A 22,356-nucleotide genomic window follows, 5' to 3' on the forward strand; every position below is an offset into this window, starting at 1 on the left:
GCGGATCATGCCCTGCTCACGCCGTCTCACTGCACGCGCTAAACACACACAAGACAGCGGCGACGAGTTCACAGGCAGCGTTCTCTAACTGGAAGTACCGGCACTACTTCTCACCCGTGGAGATAAAAGCTAAGAATGTGTATGTAACATGCACGCTATGCCCAGGGAAAAAAACTTTATCCACGTCTGCCTCAAGTAACTCAAATGTAATGAAGCACCTCACATCAACCCATGGAATATGAAGCACTTGTTGCTTCTGCAGCTGCTACCAACCCCAGGCCCAAATGCAGCTAGCGTGAGCCCCAGCGAGGAGACGGAGCCACTCGTCATCATATGGCAGGCTGCAATCTATTGAGTTCAAATAAATACCGAATGTTCTAAATTACTGTATATAGTGTTTTTATATCTTCTATATAGGGAGTATAGGGAAATATTCACTGAGTCTGGTCCATTTTTTATTTTTTTCCTTTAGCACAAGTTTCTTGTGTTCACCTTGAATGAATTAAATCAGTTAATATAAACATATTTGATGTTAAAGATGTTATAGAACATAAGAGCGTTATAGAACACAAAAATAATGCCACAGTTACTTTGCTGAGTAACTAATTACTTTTACAATGTGGTAACTGAGTTACTAACTCAATTACTTTTTGGGAGCAGTAACTAGTAACAGTAAATAATTACTTTTTTAAAGTAACTTGACCAACACTGCTTAGTACAACGGATGAAATTTAGCAACTGTGCTAACTCTGGCATATTTACATTGATGCACTGCTGATATGTTGATTAATGTGCATTGTGCAAATCAAATGAATAATAATAATAATACTAATAACGGCCTCGAATGAACAAGGACCGCACAACCGCTGACCAACAAATAAGAAAGAGCAAAGAGAAAATCTGTAAGATCAGCTTAAAGAAGCCAAAGTGCCTCTGAATTTGAGTCAAGCCAGAAAGTCTTGATTACATCCCCCATTCCTGATAGATGCATCAAAAGTTCACTTAGAATCCACTCGACAATTTGGATCGAAAGGTCCTAAAGGATCAATAAAAACTTAAAATGAAAGATTCTTTCAGGCCGCAAGTAAAAGTGCTTTCAAGAAAGCAACAATAAACCAGGTTTGTCCACAAATCCACAGCAAATTTTGAAATGATACTGTTGGAATCTCTGTGTGAGTGGGTGTGCTCTGTACCAACAAAACAACTTGTTAAGTCTTTGATTGCTCATGAGTGCACGCAGGTTTTATGCCAACTTTGACCCTGAAAGAAACAAGAGGGGAAATATTCCATTATGTGGCTTAATGAGAAATCTCAAAAGCTGCGGAGAAGTCGCTTTAGAGAGCAGAGACGAGGAGAGGAACGGAGATATGAGAAGCAGAGAGAGAGACCGAGAAAATAAAGAGAGGAGACAAAAGTTTGGACGGAGCTGCTCTGGACAAGGTGGGGCATTAAAAAGCCCACCAGAGAATACGGGGGAATTCTGTTTGCTTGTGCTGCATCGCATTCCTTCTGCACACTTTATGGGAACAAAGCGAGAAAAGGGAGGAAATAAAAGCTCCTATCTGCAGAGAGAAGAGTTTCGAGTTGAACGAAAAACAAATATTTGAATAGATGGAGAAGTTTTTTGCACGGTTTCATAAGAGTTGCACATTCGGACTTCATCCCTCAACAACTTGTTAAAATACACAGACGAAGAGAAGAGACACGCAGGAATGGGAGAGACGGACGGAGGAGGCAGGGAAGAGGAGAGGAAGTGAGATAGAGAGGACGATTTGGGATAACAGCCGCTTGGTATGTACACAACCGCTGTGAAAGGAAATAAACAGAGTTGGAAACGCCGCCCTCTATCCGCTGTGCAGCGATAAACCGTAGATTCGTGTTTATTTGTGTACGTCCGCATCAGTGTGTGTGTGTGTCTGTGCTTTCTGGAGGTTTGAAGTGTATCCAGCGGCAACACGCCCCCCCCCCCCCCCCCCCCCCCCCCCGACCTCCTCTACAAACACCAACAGGCTGATCACACACGCTGGCCCCGAGTCAAGCAAATAAACTGCGCTGCAGCGCGCCGGGGAGGCAGCAGTGAACTTCACAGACCCCGACATTAAAATAATCGAGCACATGGGATGTATTATCTGTCTGAGACTCACTGGGTGTGACTTCACATGGTTTCTCAATGATGTTACCAGTGTTTTGGAGCCATGACGGTGACCAGCAGAGTCCACAGTTGTCGCGTAGCGACAGCGAGGACTTATACATTTCGATGAGACGTAACGCCGAATGCCTAAAAGTCACGGCGCACACCCTGTGACACGCTTTTATGGCTACGTTTGAGCTACGTTCTAATAGAAAAGGGTCAACTTATGTAGTGGGTACAGAAGGCACCCCATGTACAAGAGGCTATAGCCCTCGCTGCAGCTGGCCCCCGGTTCGAATCCCGCATCGGACAGCCCTTTGCTGCATGTTGTTCCCCCTCTCTCTGCCCCTGCTTCCTGTCTCTCTACACTGTCCTATCTAATAAAGGCATAAAAAGCCCCAAAAAATAATAAGAAAAAGGTCAACTTTAACTGTTTTTAACTGCTCAGGAGCAAAACAGAAGTAAAACGAGGAAGCAGCTTACTGTCCAATCAGCAGCGTCAGAGTATCTCCACTTAGAGTTAATAAATTAATTAATTCAAGTTAAAAAGGAACACTAAAACCACGATTACAACACACGATTACAACAACCTGAATGATAAGTCTTTTATCCTACCTGGCATATATTACTGTATGTCCCTGTTTACGTACGAATAAAAAGGCTCGACACTATGACCACATGGACTTATCGTTAGGGATGCACCGATAACGACACCATGTGCGTGTACTCAGTGCTCATCAAAGTGTTCCGATACTACAGAACCGATACCGGCGTGACAGGAGCTTCATTTTCCTGCGATGTGTTAAAAATGTTAAAACAACAAGTTGCACTAAGAGTAGTTTTATATGACTAAAATGCACAAAGTGCAGCTGTATTTGGGCTGAATATGCCTAAAGAAAATAAAACGGTAAAACTGTAAGAACTGTAATTGTAAATGTAACTGTAAGTACTTTTACTCCCTACTTATCGTCTCAGGATATGAATTTTAAGGACTTGTTCTGTTACAAAACGTAGGATTTACAGATGTTTTTTTATCGATGCAGGAGAATTAATGTGAGTTGAGGGGTTTGTGTCTTCACAGCATAATAAGGATGAGCATTTAATGAGCATTCGGCTCCAAGTAGAGCCTGTTAAGTCATAACAGATGTTTGAATGTGTTCATATTGTAAAAATCAATCCTATCCGATGTATTGTTTCTTTTTAATCACTGAATAAACTAACTGAACTAACGTTTATTTAGGAAGGTTGGTCCGAACTGAGAGGACTTTTGATAGACGCCTGGAGGAAAACACCGGTGATTTAAAGGTTGAGTCTGTGACTTGTCATGTGATCTTTCAGCAGAAATACATTATAACTAGGACTGTAGTCACGATACGATTCGATACACTTACATCATTTTCTGAAAAAAAGGGACGGTGTGATTTGACACGAATCATCGCTGATTGGACTGGTGGTCCGTCCCTTGAAGCGGTAGGACAACACCGCCAGACAAGCAGAAACAAACGTGAGAGCTATGCACTTTATATAACATTTTTATACTAATTTGTCACTAATTTGTCACTGTTTTGTAGAATGTGACCCCCTGGCATTGTATTGTATTATATTAATGTTCTGTGTTTTCACTAATTGGAACGTCTGAGTTTATCCGGTCAGTTTTAAAAAATAAAGCAACACGGTGCAGACTCCTGATCTGATATCAGGGCCAGAAATCAACCGGTCAGAGGTTATGAACCTGCGTACAACACGCCACCTGAGAAATGAAACTTCAAACACGGCTGCCGCCCTTAGGCATCATCATCTGAACTGAAGGCGGTTGGTCTTGACTGGGATCTGTGTGACCTATCAAAGAACTCGGGGACCAGGAAATCAACCTGTGGTCAGAAATCTGGTTTCTGGATGTTTTTATGTTCCTCGTTTCCAAGCCTGAAAGCATATAAAAGTCTGGATGTCTGCTCGCACCTCAAAGAGCGATTCGTCAGCCAAATTCTGGTTGCACACGCTCTGTTTAGGAGTTTCAGACGTGTTCAAACACCCTTAAAAGCCTTCTCTCTCGCGTTCTTTCACGTTAACCAACTGTTTACCCTCTCTGATCGCGTTGGTTTGAAGCCGCAGCTTCAGTCGCTGAAACAGAGCCGCATATGAAAGCATCTCAAAAGGATGTGCGTAAAGAAGTTCAAAGGAAACGTGTAACTTTGTGGCTTCCTGATGCGCATCAGATAAATGTTTGCTGAGGGTATTTTCCCACAACTTAACTCACCATTAATCCGACGGCTCTACTCAGCGACTAAGAGATCTGAACACATCACAGCAGTTTTAAAATCTTTACTCTAGCTTCCAGTCAGTCACAGAATAGATTTTAAAAGCCTGCTGATGGTTTACAATCTGTGATATGTTCAGAGAATATAAAGCCAGCAGAGCTCTTAGATCCAAGGACTCAGGTCAGCTGGTCCAGTCCAGAGTCCAGACTAAACATGGAGAAGCAGCATTTAGCTGTTATGCTGCAAACAAGTGGAACAAACTGCCAGTGGAGATTCAACTTTCACCAAATGGAGACATTTTTAAATCCAGGTTAAAAACATTTCTGTTCTCATGTGTCCATGCATGAAATCTGCACGATATCTTTGAACTTATCTGGACTGTTGCTGGTTTCTAAATTCATTGAAATGATTTCATTCGTTTCTCTTTTTTTATGTATTTTTAATGCTTCTTCCACTCCCTGCTGCAATGCTTTTATTTTATGCAAAGCACTTTGAATTGTTTTGTACATGAAATGTGCTACAAATAAACTTGATTTGATTTGACTCAACTTGATATGTTAACTGGAACAAGCTAATCCTTCAGTATTTCCCCAGTTTGGATATTTAGAATAAACTGCATGTTTTGGTTCTTTTTACAACTATAAATGTTTAGTAAAGATTCATTTTGCGCCCCGGTTGAGGTCTTTTGGGGGAAATTCCTGACATTCCTGATATCAGTTTCTGACATCCTGCCAGGCTACCTGTCAGCATCATCCCCACTGCTGGGTCTCGCCGCCCGCCGAGCGGCCCGGGAGGGATTTACGAGGGGCTGGAAGCCAGCCAAGACGCTTCCTGTAGCAGCAGGCGAGGGGCTCTCAGGCGAGGATCATTATTCTCCATCCACAGAGCTCTGTCATTAATAGTTCTCATGCACTTGCAATGCAGGTTTTAATGACCCACTACCACAGTCACATATGAGTTTACACACGACTGCTTTCAAGGACGTAACACAAAGGAATGCATGCTGAGAAATGGTGTAATCCAGCCACACTAACTCCCTGAGTCTCCTGTGTGTGTGTGTGTGTGTGTGTGTGTGTGTGTGTGTGTGTGTGTGTGTGTGTGTGCATTCTTTAATGTTTTAGGCCTGTGCTGAATGAGACGGGACGACATGGAGGAGTTAAAACGGGTGGAGGAGGGGGTAGCATGAGGAATGTGACACCACAGGCCAACAGGGATGATGAGGGACACTTACAGGAATCTGTCAATTTCCCGTTGAGAGGCATTTAAGAGTCAGATTCATCAGAAAAGCTCCACTGACCCTCCTGTAACCCTGGGATTTTCACTTTCACCGCCTACTCGTGCTAAAATGATTTCCCGAAACGCACCTGGTAGGGCTTTGGGACCGTTACAGGACAAACAAATAGCAGAAGATGACTATCTTGCTTTTTCTGCATCTCTCTCCAACGGATTTCTGGCACTCGTATTTTACGGGAAAAAAGCCTCAGAAAAGCAAATCCAGAAGCCTACATAACCTCAGCAACATGAAGAGTTTATAAGACACACACAGAAGTGTAAATCTATTTCAATAAGAGCAAACAGTTGCTGTGAAAGAAGGGTTTTTGATGAGGAACAGCAGAGCTGATCCTGCAGCGTCCGAGCTGGGCTGCAGACGTGAGCTGAATGCCGAGGGGCTGGAATGACGAGCCGGATGCTCTGAGGAATGCTGAGGCCGTGCCAAACTAACAGCACAGGCAGCCGAGGACTGCCACACAGCAGAGCAGCGACTTTTAACAGCAAACTGCAGCACAACGCCACCTCCAGACCAGACAACTTCGCCTGCAACCTGCTGTTTTTGTGCAACCATTACCGAGCAACCAATTAGACTGACATTCCCCGAGCTAATGAGGCGCTAAGGCCGAGACACGACTGCGTCCGTCTCTGTCTACAATCAGTGAGAATGCATTTAGAGTAATGGACTGTCAATCCTATTTAGCTGCTATTCAAGAGAGCGACAAAAGAAGAGCTGAAAGTAAGTGGTTTTTGGGATTTCCACCTGAGCTGGCGGTGAACATCTCTGACGCATGCAGTGATTAAACAAAGTGTGGTGCTTCCAGACTCACCTCTGCTGCCATTTTCATCGTCCTGGGAAGAAAAACAAAGGCAGAAAATACATGTCAGGTGATTTGTGGGATTGTTCTTACCGAACACAGAGGTAAAACTCTAAAGTAGACATCATTTATCTTGTTGTTATCATCAGAACTCAGTTCAGTCTCCGCAGCAGTTAATCAAACAAGTCGACCACGAGATAAAGAAGCTAATGAAAAGTAATTAGCAGATTAATCATTTAAGATATCTATCAAGACTTTAGATTAAAGAATGTGCAAACATATCAGTCACTGGCTGGGTTTTTATTCACGACTCAGTCGAGTCACCAGAGGGCGGCGTTACAAGCTAACGCTGCTGATCTCAGAAGATACTCAGAAGAAGTGGTTTTACCAAACGGAAACAAAGCTCGAGGAGTTCCTCAGAAAAATGAATCCTATCCCTGCTGGAAGATCGTATCGTATGCTCGAAGATGGCGATCGACCGTTTGAAACAGCTGCCGAGTCGCGTTATTTTAATCTTTGGTAAAAGTCGTTTCATTCCCCTCGAAACAGCATCAAAACCACCTCATTTTGAATTCTATTTCTCATTCTTGCCTGTTCTTTTCACCTGATTATCGTAACTGTACGCTCTAAAAGTGGGAGACATGTTTAACTTTTTCCATCGTCCACCATCATGCCAGTCAGCTGGGATCGCTGACGCCTCAAGAGGTGCCGAGCTCACAGGAGTCAAGGCGATAATTCCAGAGATCATGGAGAAAACAGGATTCACTAAATCAGCCACTCGTCCGTTTTGGTGTGGTTCAAACGTGAGCGACAGCCGAGACCAAGCAGAGCGTTTCCACTGATGCTGGACTTCAGGTTCTTTAATGACACAAACATTTCACTTTAGAACTGTTTATTCTCCCCATCTGCCAAACTAAAAAACTAAATCCTACTTAAAAAAAAAACATCAGCGCTTAAACTGGGACAACATTGTTAAACACACCGATGCTATCTTGATTTACAGAATCTTCCACGGCAAAGCACCTCCTCCATTACAAGAATTTGTGAAAAAAAATTCAAACAGATCAAAAAGAGCTGGCTCTAGAGGTGACTGTGTGGTTCCTTTCAGAAAGAGTGCCTTTAGTCAAACCACGGTTTCTGTTCGTGCTTCTCACACCTGGAATTAAATACGTGAACTCCCGACCTCTGACCTCTTTTAACGAACATCTTAAAGCTCGGCTATTGGAGGAACCACAATCCTGCCTAAACATGTATATTGTGTGGTGTATATGTGTTTCATGATGCACTAAACTCTTCATTGTTCTTGCTTTTCTGTTTTATTTTCTGTCCTATTGTGTTTTCTCTCTGTAATTATTCCCTCTTTTCACACTGGCCATGAAGGCTAACTATTCTAATTGTTGTTACAGTTGTTTTATTGATTTTACTATCCTATGTTGTTGACCTCATTCTGCCAAAGGGACTAAAGATGGAAATTAGCCATTGGCTATAATCTTGCATATTTACATGTATATGTTCATTAATATGTATTGTCCCTGCTTTAAATAAATAAACTCAAACCCACTGGGACACCACATCTATGCATGTGCATCTAACCAAAACAGACTCCACAGACTATGTGTCGCAGCGATCAACACATACAGGATACAATCCAAAATCATTTATGATTAAATTACTACGTTTACACACAGATCTGTCAGTAAAACAACAATCCCTGCATGTTTTTTCATCCCCTCAACACATAAAAACCTTCATTTTCCTCACAGATCCACACACTCTCGCTTTAATCCGCCTCCCCTCGCTGACACATAAGTTCTCCGTGGGTCCTTTAAGACTCACTGCCCTCCCGAGGCTTCCCTTAAGGCGGCCCGACCCTCTTCAAGCTAACCCCAATATCCTCACACAGTGATTAGTCGACAGCTTCAATCCAAGACCCTAAAAGTAATTACTACACGAAGTGACTAACGTGTGAGGATTTTATTTGAAGCCTCTCCTCGTCAGTTTGAGGTTACATAACGGGAGAGCTGGTGGGAGGGTTTTACCGTGAGTGAAAGTCAGGCTTTCGGTTTGATTATTTCCCAGAATCTCTTCTTATAAGAAAGTCATCGATAAGCCTCACAAATTCTTCATGCGAGCATCAAAAAGTTAATAACATCTGAGGCTTAGAACAGAACCAGCTGCCAATGAGGGAAATCAAAGTTCTCTTATGAAGAAGTTTCACAGAGGAGCAAAAACTGGCCCAGACTGGACTTAAAAGAGCCCGAAAACAACGCCGTGATACCCAGGAAGACCTCTGGGAGAAGCCGTCTATCTCTTCGGTTACACGAACGTCTGAAAACACTCGCTGTCCTGCTACAGTTTCTCTTTCAACACGCAGAACCAAAGCCAAAATCTATAAACAGAGTGTAATGCTAACTTTGTAGGAAATCCTTCTGTGCAAACACACGAGGTTAACCAAATACACTTCAGAGAAAAGTAAACCCAACTCATCCTGAATTATCACTTACAAAAACTAATAGCAGGCAGGCCGCGATAAGCTCTGAGAAAGCTGGCTCGATAAACCGGTGCGTTTTCTGGTTACAGGAGCCCCCGCCGTGCGCACCCGGAGCCCTTCGGCCTGTGCCCGTTAGGAGCCGGAAGTGTGGTAACGTGGGGATTAGTGCCAGAGGGCAGATGAGGCTGCTCTTATCCGGCTGGCAGGCTTCCCAGGTGGGATGACGCAGGCCAGAAAAACAACAGGAAAGAGTCCCATTTGGACTACTTTAAGATGGTATCAGTGGTGGCCGTGCATCCAGTTCTCCATGAGAGGAACTCAAAGTGTGATGCATCCACCTTGGATAAATGACTATCCATTAAAGATGAGAGTGTTTCCTTAAGGCGAGACACGGCAGGCAAAAACAGGGATTTTTCATGCATTGGTCAATTTTGAGATTTTGGGCCAGTCTACTCCTTCAATATGTGTTCTTTCAACCTGTTTTTGAGCAATTGTTTCTAATACAAATGTATTGAATTCTCCTATTTAAATCTTTAAATGCCGTTTTCTCTAAATCATTTTTTTGTATTTTTCCAGTATCAATATCTCAGCCTATGGAGCACCTACTAACACCAAACTTTCCAGATATACACTTAGCAGTATTTTGAAGATATTTACAGAAGGATTTGTTGATAGATCATTCCTGGTCTGATTTATGTGGCATTATAATAAAAAGATATGGCGAAAATCTATGTTTTTTAGGCTATGGACAGTATATTTTGATCTCCTAGGAAATGAAAGCAGATATCCTGAAATCCCTTTGTAATTTTCTTTTCATTTTGTGTGCAAACAAAATGAAAAAATAATTTTGCACCTGGCTTTATCATATGTTCAGATCTATCTTCCGGAAATATATGCAAATTTGTGCATATTTAATGAGATAATGTCTAATTTGCTAAATTAACCATACAAATTTTAAAACTTGTAATACATTTTTTTTTCATACTTATATAAGTAATCAACTTAGGAAGTTTCATGGTGATATCTATTATTTTAAAATATTACCCTATTCACCTGTAGTGTCTCCCTTAATTTCCCATATTGACAATTAGATTTCACTCACATCTGGAGCACGTTTATGGCTTGAATAAATACAAAAGATCCTGAAGAAGAAAATCCTGTGTTTCTGAGCACCAACACCAACGAAGTCATTTCTTAAAATCAGAATGCAGGATGAGGGAATAAATACTTCCTCCCACTTCCAAACGGAAGTGCTGCCCACGGCTGGAAAAGCTAAGTCTTAACAGTGCGACACACAGAAGCAGATCCATTTCTTTGCACTTTAACTGCACCGAGTGTAGCAGCAGCAGCTAAAAGTGAGAATTCGGATCCTGTCAGTCAGACATGAGGAAGCATTTCTTTCTCTCCACTTAAATCTGATGCGTGCGCCTCTTTTCAGCACGGCGACGGGAGGACGTTTACCACCATGAAAAAAAGCCGCTGCAGCGTCGAAGTCTAAATATTTTCCGATTCTGGCTCGATATCGGATTTTAGCTGCAGTTTGGAGCCATTTTTCCCGTCACAATGAGCCAAATGTTTTAATTCAGCACCTGTTATAATCCGTGTAAAATGTAGTTTCGCAGCTTGAGGAAAATGACGTCATATGGGCGGAATGTGCTGCTCCGATGCCCGTGTTTATCGCTCAGCGTCCATGAAGCTGGTACATATGTGCTGTTTGGCCGTGCTGTGCAGATAAAGGCCTTTAAACGGCGTGCTGATAACGAGCCGGATGGCCTCTCTGCTCTTTCGCTCTTATTTCTGGATCTTGTTGACGTTTCTTCTCTTTTCCCTGAAGAATTCTTCACACGTAAAAAAGCTGATACGGAGACAAACTATTCCCAAAAGTGTTCCTGAGGCAAAGCAGAGGATTTGTCTCCACAGAATTGTCTGTTTTTGATATTCAACGTGGTTTTCCTGCCTTTGTGTACAGAGCTTTCTCTCTTCAGGTTGTTTTGGGCTTGTGTGTAAAAAAGTGTTTCATTTCTTTCCCTCACCTTTAACGAGTTGTGGACGGCAGACTCGGGCGGGTAGACGATGAAGTGTCGCAGTGTGAAGCCGAAGCCCTGCGAGGTGCGCCGCAGCTGAAGCGTCTTGGGCCCCGGCCAGGAGAAGAGCTCCTCCTCCGCGGCGGGAGAAGCGGCGGCCGACGTCTCGCTCTGATCGCGTCCATCCTTCTGCTTGGCCTGAACAGAGGACAAACAGAGAGGGAGTTAATCTTGAGAACACAAGTTGTTGACACAGATAAAAGTGGAGAGCAGATGGTTTTAAAACGCATGAAAAAAGAAAGTTTTGGCACAAACAAGTTGACTGGAAACAGTTGAAACATTTGGGTTTGTTTCTGGTTTTTTTTGTGTGTGCTTTGGATCGGAAGCGAGCTCGTTGGCAGATTTATTGGACTGAAAAGAGCCAAGGTGGCATTTCTCCTCCTAAACCAAGCAACCAGCTGTTGCTTCACATTGAGCACAGAGGAATAGTGACACTGAAGGCTGTGTAAATGTTCAACGTTAGAGGCCTTTTTGCTTCCAACTTCATTGGTTTGAAAAGACGTGATCCTTCAACTTCCATGTGACAATTCACCTCCGATAACTGCGTGAAAAGCAGAGCGTTTCCTGTGAAACCGAGCAGAAAAGAATGACCCTGGTTGACACGGGAACAGGTTCTTACGGATGAATCAGGAGGTGTCTCTCTGTCGGTCAACAACAGGCTCCTTTGTTAGTTCAGAGTTTGTTGAGGAAGGAGACGTAAATAATTGATGTTGGCCATCGTTTTGCAGTCTGTGACCAAAATACAGACATCAGTAACACGTAACTGGGGAGAACAGTTCCCTCACTAAAGAAACGCACAAGTATGCCGCCGGCTCCACGTGATTTAAACGGGATTGCTTTGCTGATCAGGTGTCATAATACTCGGTCCTCATTAAAGTGTTTCCGATACCGGAGAACCGATACCGGTGTGACGGGAGCTTCATTTTCCTGCGATGCGTTTGTGAAAGTTAAAATGTTAAAACAACATGTTGCACTAAGAGTAGTTTTATATAAAGTGCAGCTGTGTTTGGGCTGAATATGCCTAAAGAAAAGAAAAGAAAATGTGTTTAACTGGAATGGTGATTAGTACTCATATAGGTACTCGGTATTGGCAAGTACTAAAAGGTAATACTTGTACTTGGTTTTTGAAAAAATTTGGTATTAGTGCCAGAGGTGTAGTAACGAGTTGCATTTCCTCCGTTACATTTACTTGAGTATGTTTTTGAAAAAATTATACTTCTAGGAGTAGTTTTAAATCACTATACTTTTTACTTTTACTTGAGTAGATTTGTGCAGCAGAAACTGTCCTCTTACTCCGCTACATTAGGCTACAATGAGCTCGTTACTTTTCTTCTTACTTTTCTTCTTACCTCTTTGGTATTCTACGCCTCATTATTTTTATCCCCCGCGCGTACGCCTCATTTTAATGTTTTATTCTGACAGAGCGAGAGACTTCCACCAAAGGCTCTACCACCTGACTGTGTTTCACCAATCAGACGCAGCCGTGCAGTCTGGTCACGTGACCATACTCAATCTCAGCGGCGGGACGGGTTAGCTTTAGCATTAGCAGTCGTAGCAAACAAACAAAGAAACAGATGAAAAATGTCAGAATCAACGGTGGGAAATAAAGACACAGACGAGGCCTCATACTGAAAGCATGTTTACCTTACAAAGAGTGAGAAACAGCAGCTACATTATGTGTCTTCTGTGTCAACCAAAACAAACGCACATTTCAGCAGAAACTCAACATCTAACTTGAGGAAACATGTAGCGGTAAGTTTCCTAAATTCGTTTTCCCCCATGGATAGGTGAATGTTTGTTTTTTAGGTTACATATGGGTTACATATGTTTTAAACATTTCCTAAGTCTCTTTTTTTATTGAAGTACTTGAGTTTACCTGGATTATTTTAATTTTTAAGCTATTTTGTAATTAATTCATTTTAATTTATTTTATCAACTGGATGAACTCTAATTTGCCTAAAGATGATTATTTAGTATTTTTGTCTGTCTGATTGAATGCTTTGTGTTAACAAATAAATCAGACGTTACTCAACAGTTACTCAGTACTTGAGTAGTTTTTTCACCAAGCACTTTTATACTCTTTCTCAAGTAATTATTTGGATGACTACTTTTTACTTTTACTTGAGTACAAGTTTTGGCTTCTCTACCCACCTCTGATCAGTGCATCCCTACGAATATGAGTCTTTGATGAAGTCACAGAGCTCAAAATGAGTCCTCTGATGCTGAGATCTGTGAACAGTGAGTCACTTTCTCTAAAAGCTGTTGATTAAGACATCCCACCAGTCTCAGTTCAGCTTGCCTGTAAAGACGGATGAATTTCACTTTGTTTTTCAACACTAAAGCAAAACTATTTTGTGTCTGGGTTGTCATCCACATCGGAGATCGCACTCCCCGTCCTTATAACCGGGACTGATCATTTCAGCCACATCTGTGCCAGCCCACATCCCACACAGCCATACATCTGGCTTTGGTTATTGCACACTTGGGCTTTTTTCAGGGCTATTTGGCGTGTTTGCATGCTGACAGGGTTATCGTCTACATTCCTACTGTGGCGAACACGAGATAAAAAAACAACCCTTACGCAACACGGCGTGCATGTCCACATAACACAACGCGTGCACGTGTGTTTTGAATGTTCTCTGTTCACGCTGGCTCGTAGCTAAGCTGACAACACGGTCCAGACTGCAGAGCTTTGATTCAAGAGAAAATACTAATTTTATTCACATGGCAGGTGCTTTTATTCAAGGGGGAAATGTGAGCTTCAGCATCTGGATACTCTGACATGTTGAGCGGTGAAATTGGGGATCGAACCGGCAACCTTCTGACAGCATGACCGACCCCACTCACACATGCATCGAACGGGTGGAAACAATCGAGGAAAAAAATGCCTGAAAAAGTTAATAAAGGACGGAAAAGCCAATGGGAAGATTGGTGTTTGATTCCTGGATATGGAAGTGTCCACAACCACGGATATTAGCACACCGAGCGCAAGCCGCGGTGGAGGGAAGCAGCTGGAAATATCACCCGTGAGGGTGTAATTGCACTACAGTAACAGTGTAGTTGTTAAATACTACGAAAACTGTGATGTTTATCTCACCTGAGGACACGTTCACTGCTTAGAGGCAGAGCGGTCATCAATATTTTCTTTTTCTAACACCTGAGGCACGGAACTGATTAACTATCAGAAGCACCAACTTATATCTACAACCTAATTATAATATCTGAAAAAATGACATTTCCGCTAGTTCCGCTAACGGAAATGGGATTTAAGTGACTTTGAACGTGGCATGGTTGTTGGTGCCAGACGGGCTGAATACCACATCTGAACGCACAACAAGAAGATGTGCTACAGCAGCAGGAGACCACACCGGGTCGCAGAATTAGTGGCGGAACGGAAAAATTACATTTCCGCTAGTTCCAGCCGCTAGTTCCAGCCGCTAGTTCCAGCCGCTAGTTCCAGCCGCTAGTTCCAGCCGCTAGTTCCAGCCGCTAGTTCCAGCCGCTAGTTCCAGCTACCGGGTTAATTTGTCAATAAATTGAGTTAATATAATTGTTTTGTTAATAAAAAATAACCCTTTTTACGCTAAATGAGCTTTGCAAACACAGACGCAGAAAATTGCAAGCGTGTAGCGCTAATTGTTGAGGATGCGCACAAGGGATGCTCCAAACAAAGAGGCAGCCGGGATAAACACGTGTATCCATAATCAAAAGCAAGTATATTTCTGGCCTAAGAATGAATGAATAGAATCCTTGGACAACAAGCAACACTTTGCAGCCCGTTTTCTAGGTTTACATGAAGCTTGAGCCTCACCTGTTCAGTTGCTCATTAACACAAACAATAATCTCATGTGCCTTTTTCAAGTCATTGAAGTCTTCCTGCATAAAGAGAGGAGGATGTATTTTGTCTATAAATAAATAATCAGGAACTCTTGTGAGTATTATATATCTTATTTACATATAAATATAAATGATGAGTCGCTCTTAATACGCAAAATGCCTCTCATAATTCATTATTAGTAGCTAATTGATGAACATCCTGCTCCTCAATATGTGTTAAAAAAATAAATCAGAAGGAAACCTGCAGAAGAAAGTCTTCTAACAGCTGTCTCTCTATGTTAATTTGCATTTAGTGGAAACATTGATACATTAAGTACAAACTGTTGTTCAGATGTTGGACATTTTGCATTTAATGACTTGCTTCAAAATGAAAACGAAAATTATTCCCGAAAACATCTTCGGGAATAATAAGTCTAATAATAAGTCTTCATAGGCTATACTTGATAAATAAGATTCATGGAGGGGGGGTGCATACCCCTCAGAAAGTAGGTAGTTGCGCCCCTGAGCATACTTAATTAACAGGTGGGCGGCGCGGTTTTGTTGGATTGGAAACGTAAAAAGTAAATTAGCTTTAGCTGTTCTAATTAGCAGTTTCTCCAGTGAAAACACACTAATTAGCTTTATAGAGATGAAATTAAACTGTATTGATAACATTTGCCATTAACAGGCTCCTATATCAGCCATCAGCTGCTTTCATTTGGAGGAGATCAGCCAATCAGAAAACCCAAATCAGTCGCCCTCACTGCTGGTGGTCAGAGGTGAAGCCTCACCCCTGAACACACCTCTGTAAGTCCTAACATGTTTTACAATGAAGTCGCAATATCACACAGATACACAGTATCATGGGTTAAACCATTTTAACAGCACTGCTACTTATCTGTCCAATCAGAACTGTTGGATTCCTCTGAACAATCATGTGGGAAATTAACACAAGGAAAGGGGCTCCTGAAAGAAAGAAAGCACGGCCGCATAAGGTTAGGGTTACTTGAGTAAAGCCCAATATAAATGCAGCCCCATTTATCACCTAAGATATAACATCAGTGGAATGTCCGATAATTATTGATACCGTCTTAATGTGTCCAATGGAAGACCCCAATAAGAATCCCAACAGGTCCAATCATGTCTTTGGTGTCAAACTACCATCAGTGCTTTAATTAACCAATCAAAATCAAGAAGGGGAAGGACCTGTGATGTCAGCAGGAGAAACTGATCATGGCAGTGTTGATCGTGATCAACATTCAGCATGATCTGCAGAGGCTTTTCAAGGCCGTTTGGGCTCTGAAATTCAGAAAATAGATGCACAAACACACCCCGTGGGAACCTCGGCTGAACGGTGTTTTAAAGCAGGTGACGAATCAATAACATAACTGTTGCATGAACCCTTTAATCCTGAGAGTTGTTAAAAATGAAAGAGTGGAGTCAAACCATCAGACAGATTCAACGTCCCCTCACTCGTGAAGTGGGAAATACTCAGTTACTCTTAATGAAAGCCACTCCATGGCTGATCTTTCCTGCTGCTGTGAGGCTTCTGTCACATCCATCATCAACATAACGACGGAGCTGAACCGCTGCACCGCAGGGCGTGCGTTAGCGGTTAATCCTAACACTACCACAGTGGCTCCAGCCAGCCAAGAGATTCAGCCTCAGTTCAGATCACTCTGCAGGCTCTTCGCCTACCAAAATATATCTGGGGTATGGATCCAAAACAAAGACATCCTCCCCCACCGCCCATCGGGCTTCTCTTTCCCCACCTCTCCGCTGCTTGTCTGGGAGCAGGAGATGAAGAAGCCTCTGGAGAGTGGGAGGGTGTGGGCTTAATGGTTTGGCTGGTGAAATCACTACCAATACCCAGCGGTGTGGAGCTGGACGTGAGCCACAGTCCATCATGTAACTGAGAGGAAAGAGTCGAGAGGAGCTGAGGGAGTGCCGTTTGTTTAAAGTGACGCACGCACACATACACTTTGTCTTTCTTTGTATATAATCTACATGTTGAATTATAGAGCAAGAGAAGCTGCGGGAAAGCACAGGCTGAGGTGCAACTGCCTCTTCCAAAGACTCCCACGATGCTTCAGTGGAAATGGTCGTATTTAACGGGCACGATGCTGTAATTCTGCTCCCAACAAGCTCACGCAATTACCTGATAAATATCACTCAATTATGCATGCAGACGGCTCATCAAAACAGTCATTATCATTGTGCAAGCTGAGCTTTGTTGCCATATGGTGGCACAGCCTGCAGGATGGTGCATTTGCATGCCCTTCCCTGCTTGTTTATGCATGTGAGATGAGGAGTTTGACTGAATTTGAACGCCGTTAATTGTGGTCTCAGCTTTTCTCCAAACTGTGTTTCTAAGTCTGTGAGTCACTCAAAAGTTGGCGCAGTGCAGCTTTCACTCTCATGCTTTTTCTCCCCACATTAGTCACCCTCATTCCCTTTATGATAGGAAAATGTTTGTCCGATTCCCCACGTTTAGGCAAACAATGACTGACTTTATACTAATATCTTTTAGTTGCCTCGACACCAAAACAACAAACGATTGTTTTTTTTTTAGTTTAGAAGCAATACTGCAAATATGAGCTTTCTTTATATGCTCAGCTGGAACCAAAAAAAAAAAAAAAACACGCCGTCCTCTCACAGCAAACAGAAAAGAGTTGCTGGAACCTCCACGGGCACCAATAACAATAAACGAAAGCTAAACCAAACACACACAGACACACTCACGTTACAAAAGATATCGGTCAGCGAAACAGGACTACCCTGCTGCTGGAGAGCGGGATGACGCACACGAAATTCCTGAGACAGCACAACAAAATGTAGCCGCCCCCCCACCTCTCCTCCCCTCTCTCAAACGTTTCCTATGTAAACCTATGTGCCTCTGCCAGTCACCAACATCCTTCTGCCTCAAAAAATGGAACACAAAATCTGCGCCGAGCGAGGAATGCTTTCCGCTCCTTACCCGAGACTGGACGCAGTTCTTCCTGGAGGCTTCTCGAAGCCGAGCCCAGGACACGCTGCGGGCGGGACCGGTGAGCCCCAGCTCCACCTCACCCCAGTAGGCTCGGGCTAAAAGCTGGAACCAGAGACAGTACGTCTCCGACAGGCAGCCGTCCACCCCGGCGAGCCGAGCCCAAGGACAACCTCCAGAGGACGGGGAAGGCGACAGGGAGCAGCAGCCTTCGGCGGCCGCGTCCACGTCCCGCAGGTCGGGGCGATCCTTCAGCGGGACCGGCTTACAGCCTGGAGGGAGCCCGTTCCTCTGGGCCAGCATGGCATAGCCAAGTCTGGGTTGGTGGGTCCAGGTGGTGCAAGGATGAACGCTTTGCGTCCTCTGTCCTCCTCAAGTCCGTCTGTTCTGGTCTCAGTTCGGAGAAACGGGGCTGTTCCTGCGAGCGTCCCAAAGACACATGATGTTTCCACTCAGCCGGGAGGAGAGCAGCAGCTGAGTGCACTGCAGAGAGCCCAGGCCGACTGACTGATGCACCCACCCACTCACCACACTAAAGTCTCTCTGAAGTATGCACACACACACACACGCACACACCAGGCAGCCTGAAGTGAGTTTTCCTTCTTTCCCCGTCTCCTTCATCCGCCTCCCTCGCTGTTCTTCAGCAGGGAGCCTTTTAAAAGTTTTAGCCGAGCGCTCACACGTGCCGAGGCTGATCAATTAATCATAATAACAAACCAAGGGATGAAACCAGACGCACGTGAGCGCGAGAAAAGAAAAATACTTTAAGAAAGGTTTCAGAGTAGGAACGAAAGGCACCAAAAAGCAGGACACGAAATAACTCAAAGCAACTGGAATATGTGGAGCAGGTCACGCGTGGATAAGGAAGCATGTGGATGCTGTGAAATGTATAAGGCACAAAAATGCACTACTAATCCACCCCTTTGAATTCCTGCACCTCATCTGGCAACAAGAGGACAAACGCCTGAGGGAACACCATGCGTTGCACGAAGGCGCAGCATATATAGAACTCATCTATGTGCCCATCTAACAGGAACAGGACAGTAAAACCTGGTCATATAAGGATGCGTGATGCAGCGGATCTCATTCATATGAGGCGTTTAATCAAAGCCCGTCTTTCGATTGGCTTTTTACCCATTTTTAGTGCCCGCCTCGACTCACTTGACAAAGTCAAAGTTTGATTTTGGCGCCTTTTGTCAGCAAAGCTGACCTTAAATTTACCTTAAAACCAAAATGTGCCCACACCACAGCAAAGATGATGTGTTATAAAACCTACTTACAGATAGGAACTGCAGATTGTTTCCAGATTGGTTGAAGTAAATCTGGATATTTCTGCCAAGGAGAACCCACATTTGTCTCGCTCTGATTCATCTCGTGTGTCTTTCGCACGGATTCAAATTTGTCTTGAGGTTTTGAAGTAGTGCGAACCATCGAGTACCTTTGTGCAGCCTCTTTTAGACGCATATAAAAGGACATTTTTAAAGTTTTATGTGGCTCAAAGTGTTATCTAACTTCACCTGCAAGTCTGTGAACTGTGTGCAGATGGAAAGAGACAACTGGCACAATTATCCCTGCTCGGGATGTTTATTCGTCTGTTGGGATATCGTCAGACTCCAAATGGGTGAGCTAAGCTAAAAGAAAAGCTAAAAGCTACTCAGAAGGGGGTCATGAATAGTCCCCACACTGTCCCCTTTTTTCCTCCAGAAAATGATGTAAGTGTATCGAATCCTATCCTATCGAATCGTATCGTTGGCTGAATATCGTGCATCGTATCGTATCGTGAGATTAGTGTATCGCTACAGCCCTCGTCATGAGAACAACAAAAACAACTCAAACCTCAATTTTCACGCCGTGTCACTTCAACATCAGACAAGTTATTTATCCTTCGTCAAACACGTGCGTTATGCTCGAGGCTACGTGGACCAAGTTTGTGTGAATGAAGCTTAAGTTCAAGAAGGGAGATCTTCACCCTCACATCTGCCTTCAGTTCCTTGTGTTCAGGCTTTTCATCCTGAGCTCCATCACTCTAAGTGTAACCTGCCTCCTTCCCCGTCTCCAACTCCTCAGACCAATCAGCCACCTCCTAACCAATGGGTCTAACTGCATATCAATAAAGTCAGTTCCATTCTTTCTTTTAGCTTTGCCCATCTGTCAGGAAACCCCACAACACATAACCCCACCTACTAAAGAAAGACAGACATCCAATCCCTTAAACTTTACTGAAATGACCTCGTGCATCACGGTGTCACCCTCCCGTTTTGCTCGGAACATTTTGTTCCCGTTTACAGCTTTAGCTCACACGTAAATATAAAGCTGCAGCAGCACACACACACACACACACACACATTCACACTTCAACAAGGGAATACCTCCTTAATCCCTCCAGGTAAACAAACTCCACAGAGGCCTGGCAACTGCCCTTATTTTCGGAGCAGTGACTGAGAGCTGGATGAACACGACTCCGACACATTTGAGTTCATCTCTCTGGAGGAGAGCCGCGCCAACACATCACTTTATCATTTCTTTATAATTTAACCCGTGGGGAGCCACTTGTGCCACTCCAGCAGTGACTTTAAGACTCCGTGCTGCTCTGAGACCTGCTAACAAAGCTTAAATAAGCCAGTTGAACACTGAATTCCTCCCCATGTCCGCAGCAGTTATTAGCTGTACAGTGAGCAGTGGCTCATCAGCTAAAGCATGTCGGAGAACATGTGGTTTCCTAAGCTGCTCTGGATGAGAGCATCTGCTAAACAGCCAAAAATGCAAATACCAGTCTATTTTGATTCAGAGGAATATTTGCCATCCGAGACAGCAGCGACCATGAAAGGAACATCAGGAATCCAGGCGTGGAATGTTCCCGATGAGCATCTTGTTACCACATTCACATAGCGTGCGGTATTCTGTACGGAGAAGACAGCCGAGATAGAAGCCGCCGAACACCCAGCTGAGGAAGCTAAAACGGGGATTGTTATCCATGAGAGCCGCACAGTTTGTGTTTGTGCGCCACATGACCAGCTGAGGTCCAACTTCCAGCCAAACAACACTTCACTCAGACTGTTACGAGGCCTCGAACCGCATCGTATGCGTCTCTGGGATCCCTGTAAATCCAAAGCACATGATAAGGGAAAGGACCGGTTGGCAGGGAGAGACGCTCGGTGCCACGCAAAGCACAAAACACAAGGCGCGCCACCCAGAAATGTTGTGCCGTTACCGAGGCAACGAGCAAGGCCACAACAATGCCGTCCAGTCCAAAAGAGCTGGGTTGTTCTCCGTGGGCGATCATGTGATGTCACGGTTTGTGTGTGCAGACGAGTGTGGCCGCAGGCACCGTGAAAGATAGCAAACAAGGGATTTAAGGCCCGAGACCGGCCGTCCATCTCACTGAGGTCGATGGCACTCCGGCTGATTGGCCACACACGGGATTAAAGGATGGAAATGCTCTCTGCGGCTCGATGTGCAAACACAGGGCAAAAAGTGGAGAGGAGGATTTGTGGGTAAGCCGTGGACTTGGCTTTGTCTTAGCAGCAGGGAATCTGGGGCGTGTTTCAACGTCCGAGCAGAACTCGCACAGCTTCGGGGGTAATTCTGCTCATATCAGGTACCGTGGCTGAAGAGTAAAGTAAACAGAGGAGTCGGGTTCTGGGAAACCACTGAAGAGCTGCAAAAGCTGCAACAACTTCAGCACATTTAACAGCCTCGAACAAATCATCCCTTCATGAAGCTTCTTAGCTCTGCAAAGGCAACATAAATTCAGTCTTTCACCCATTGTGAACCATCAGTGTTTGTTTACGGAGACGTTTCTGAAAGCCGCATGCTGGTTTCCTCTGGAAACCAAGCTTTTATCAAGGTTGGGCTCACTGCTAAAAGGCTGCTTTAGCACTCGGCTCTGTTTGATATAAAACAGAGAGGCAGTAACAGGTTAATGAGGTGCTGGCCGTGTTCAAACACACAATAAAACAGCTCTTTAACACAAGCAAGGAAAACGCTTTGAAGACGTTTATGAGATGACACCAAGGGGTAAACTCTAGGCCCGTCCATCCCGGAATGGGACCGGTGTGACAGAAGTCTGTGAAATTCTACCGGTGGGTGTGGAGGCCGGCACCGTGAATAACCGACCAATCAGAGGCGGGGTTTGTTGCCCCTTCCTGCGCCGTCGCCGCCGGTTTCTGGGCCCGACGTGGTGCAGTTTGGTCTCGGAGTCCCCCTGCTGCTGGTCTTGTGGCTTCACATAACCTCACATGAAGAGCCAAACACAACTTACAGGCTGCTACTGTTGTGAAATAACAGGGATGGAGAAATCAACAAGCTTTACGGGGGCTGGCGTAGGACTGTTAAAGCCTTGCGTGACTCTGTAAGATTAAATCACGCGAGCGGTGTGCTGAAGCACCAGGGCGGACAAGAGACGGGTCCAGACTCCAGTTTGCCGAGGCCGAGGGAGCTGGAAACTGCTCCGTCCTTCCCAGTAAGAGCTGAACACCAACACAGAAATACCCTAAAAAACAA

At 44.1% G+C, this 22,356-nt stretch overlaps 1 protein-coding gene across 5 annotated transcripts in view; it reads right to left on the reverse strand.

Moving 5' to 3' along the window:
- arhgap21a (Rho GTPase activating protein 21a) overlaps positions 1-22,356 on the reverse strand; it is a 96,546-nt gene that overhangs the window by 36,576 nt on the left and 37,614 nt on the right. For 3 of the 5 annotated variants that reach the window (XM_075452839.1, XM_075452840.1, XM_075452838.1), the window contains exons 1-3: positions 17,845-18,352; positions 11,001-11,189; positions 6,489-6,510 (exon numbers count right to left, since the gene is read on the reverse strand). In XM_075452839.1, the coding sequence (XP_075308954.1) occupies positions 6,489-6,510; positions 11,001-11,189; positions 17,845-18,156 (523 nt within the window). In that variant the 5' untranslated portion in view covers positions 18,157-18,352. Of the gene's footprint in view, positions 1-6,488; positions 6,511-11,000; positions 11,190-17,844; positions 18,353-22,356 lie in introns of those variants that run through there. The other 2 variants (XM_075452842.1, XM_075452841.1) reach the window with 1 other exon arrangement.

The sequence above is a fragment of the Odontesthes bonariensis genome, chromosome 20 (assembly GCF_027942865.1).
Source record: "Odontesthes bonariensis isolate fOdoBon6 chromosome 20, fOdoBon6.hap1, whole genome shotgun sequence".
Lineage (NCBI taxonomy): Eukaryota > Metazoa > Chordata > Actinopteri > Atheriniformes > Atherinopsidae > Odontesthes > Odontesthes bonariensis.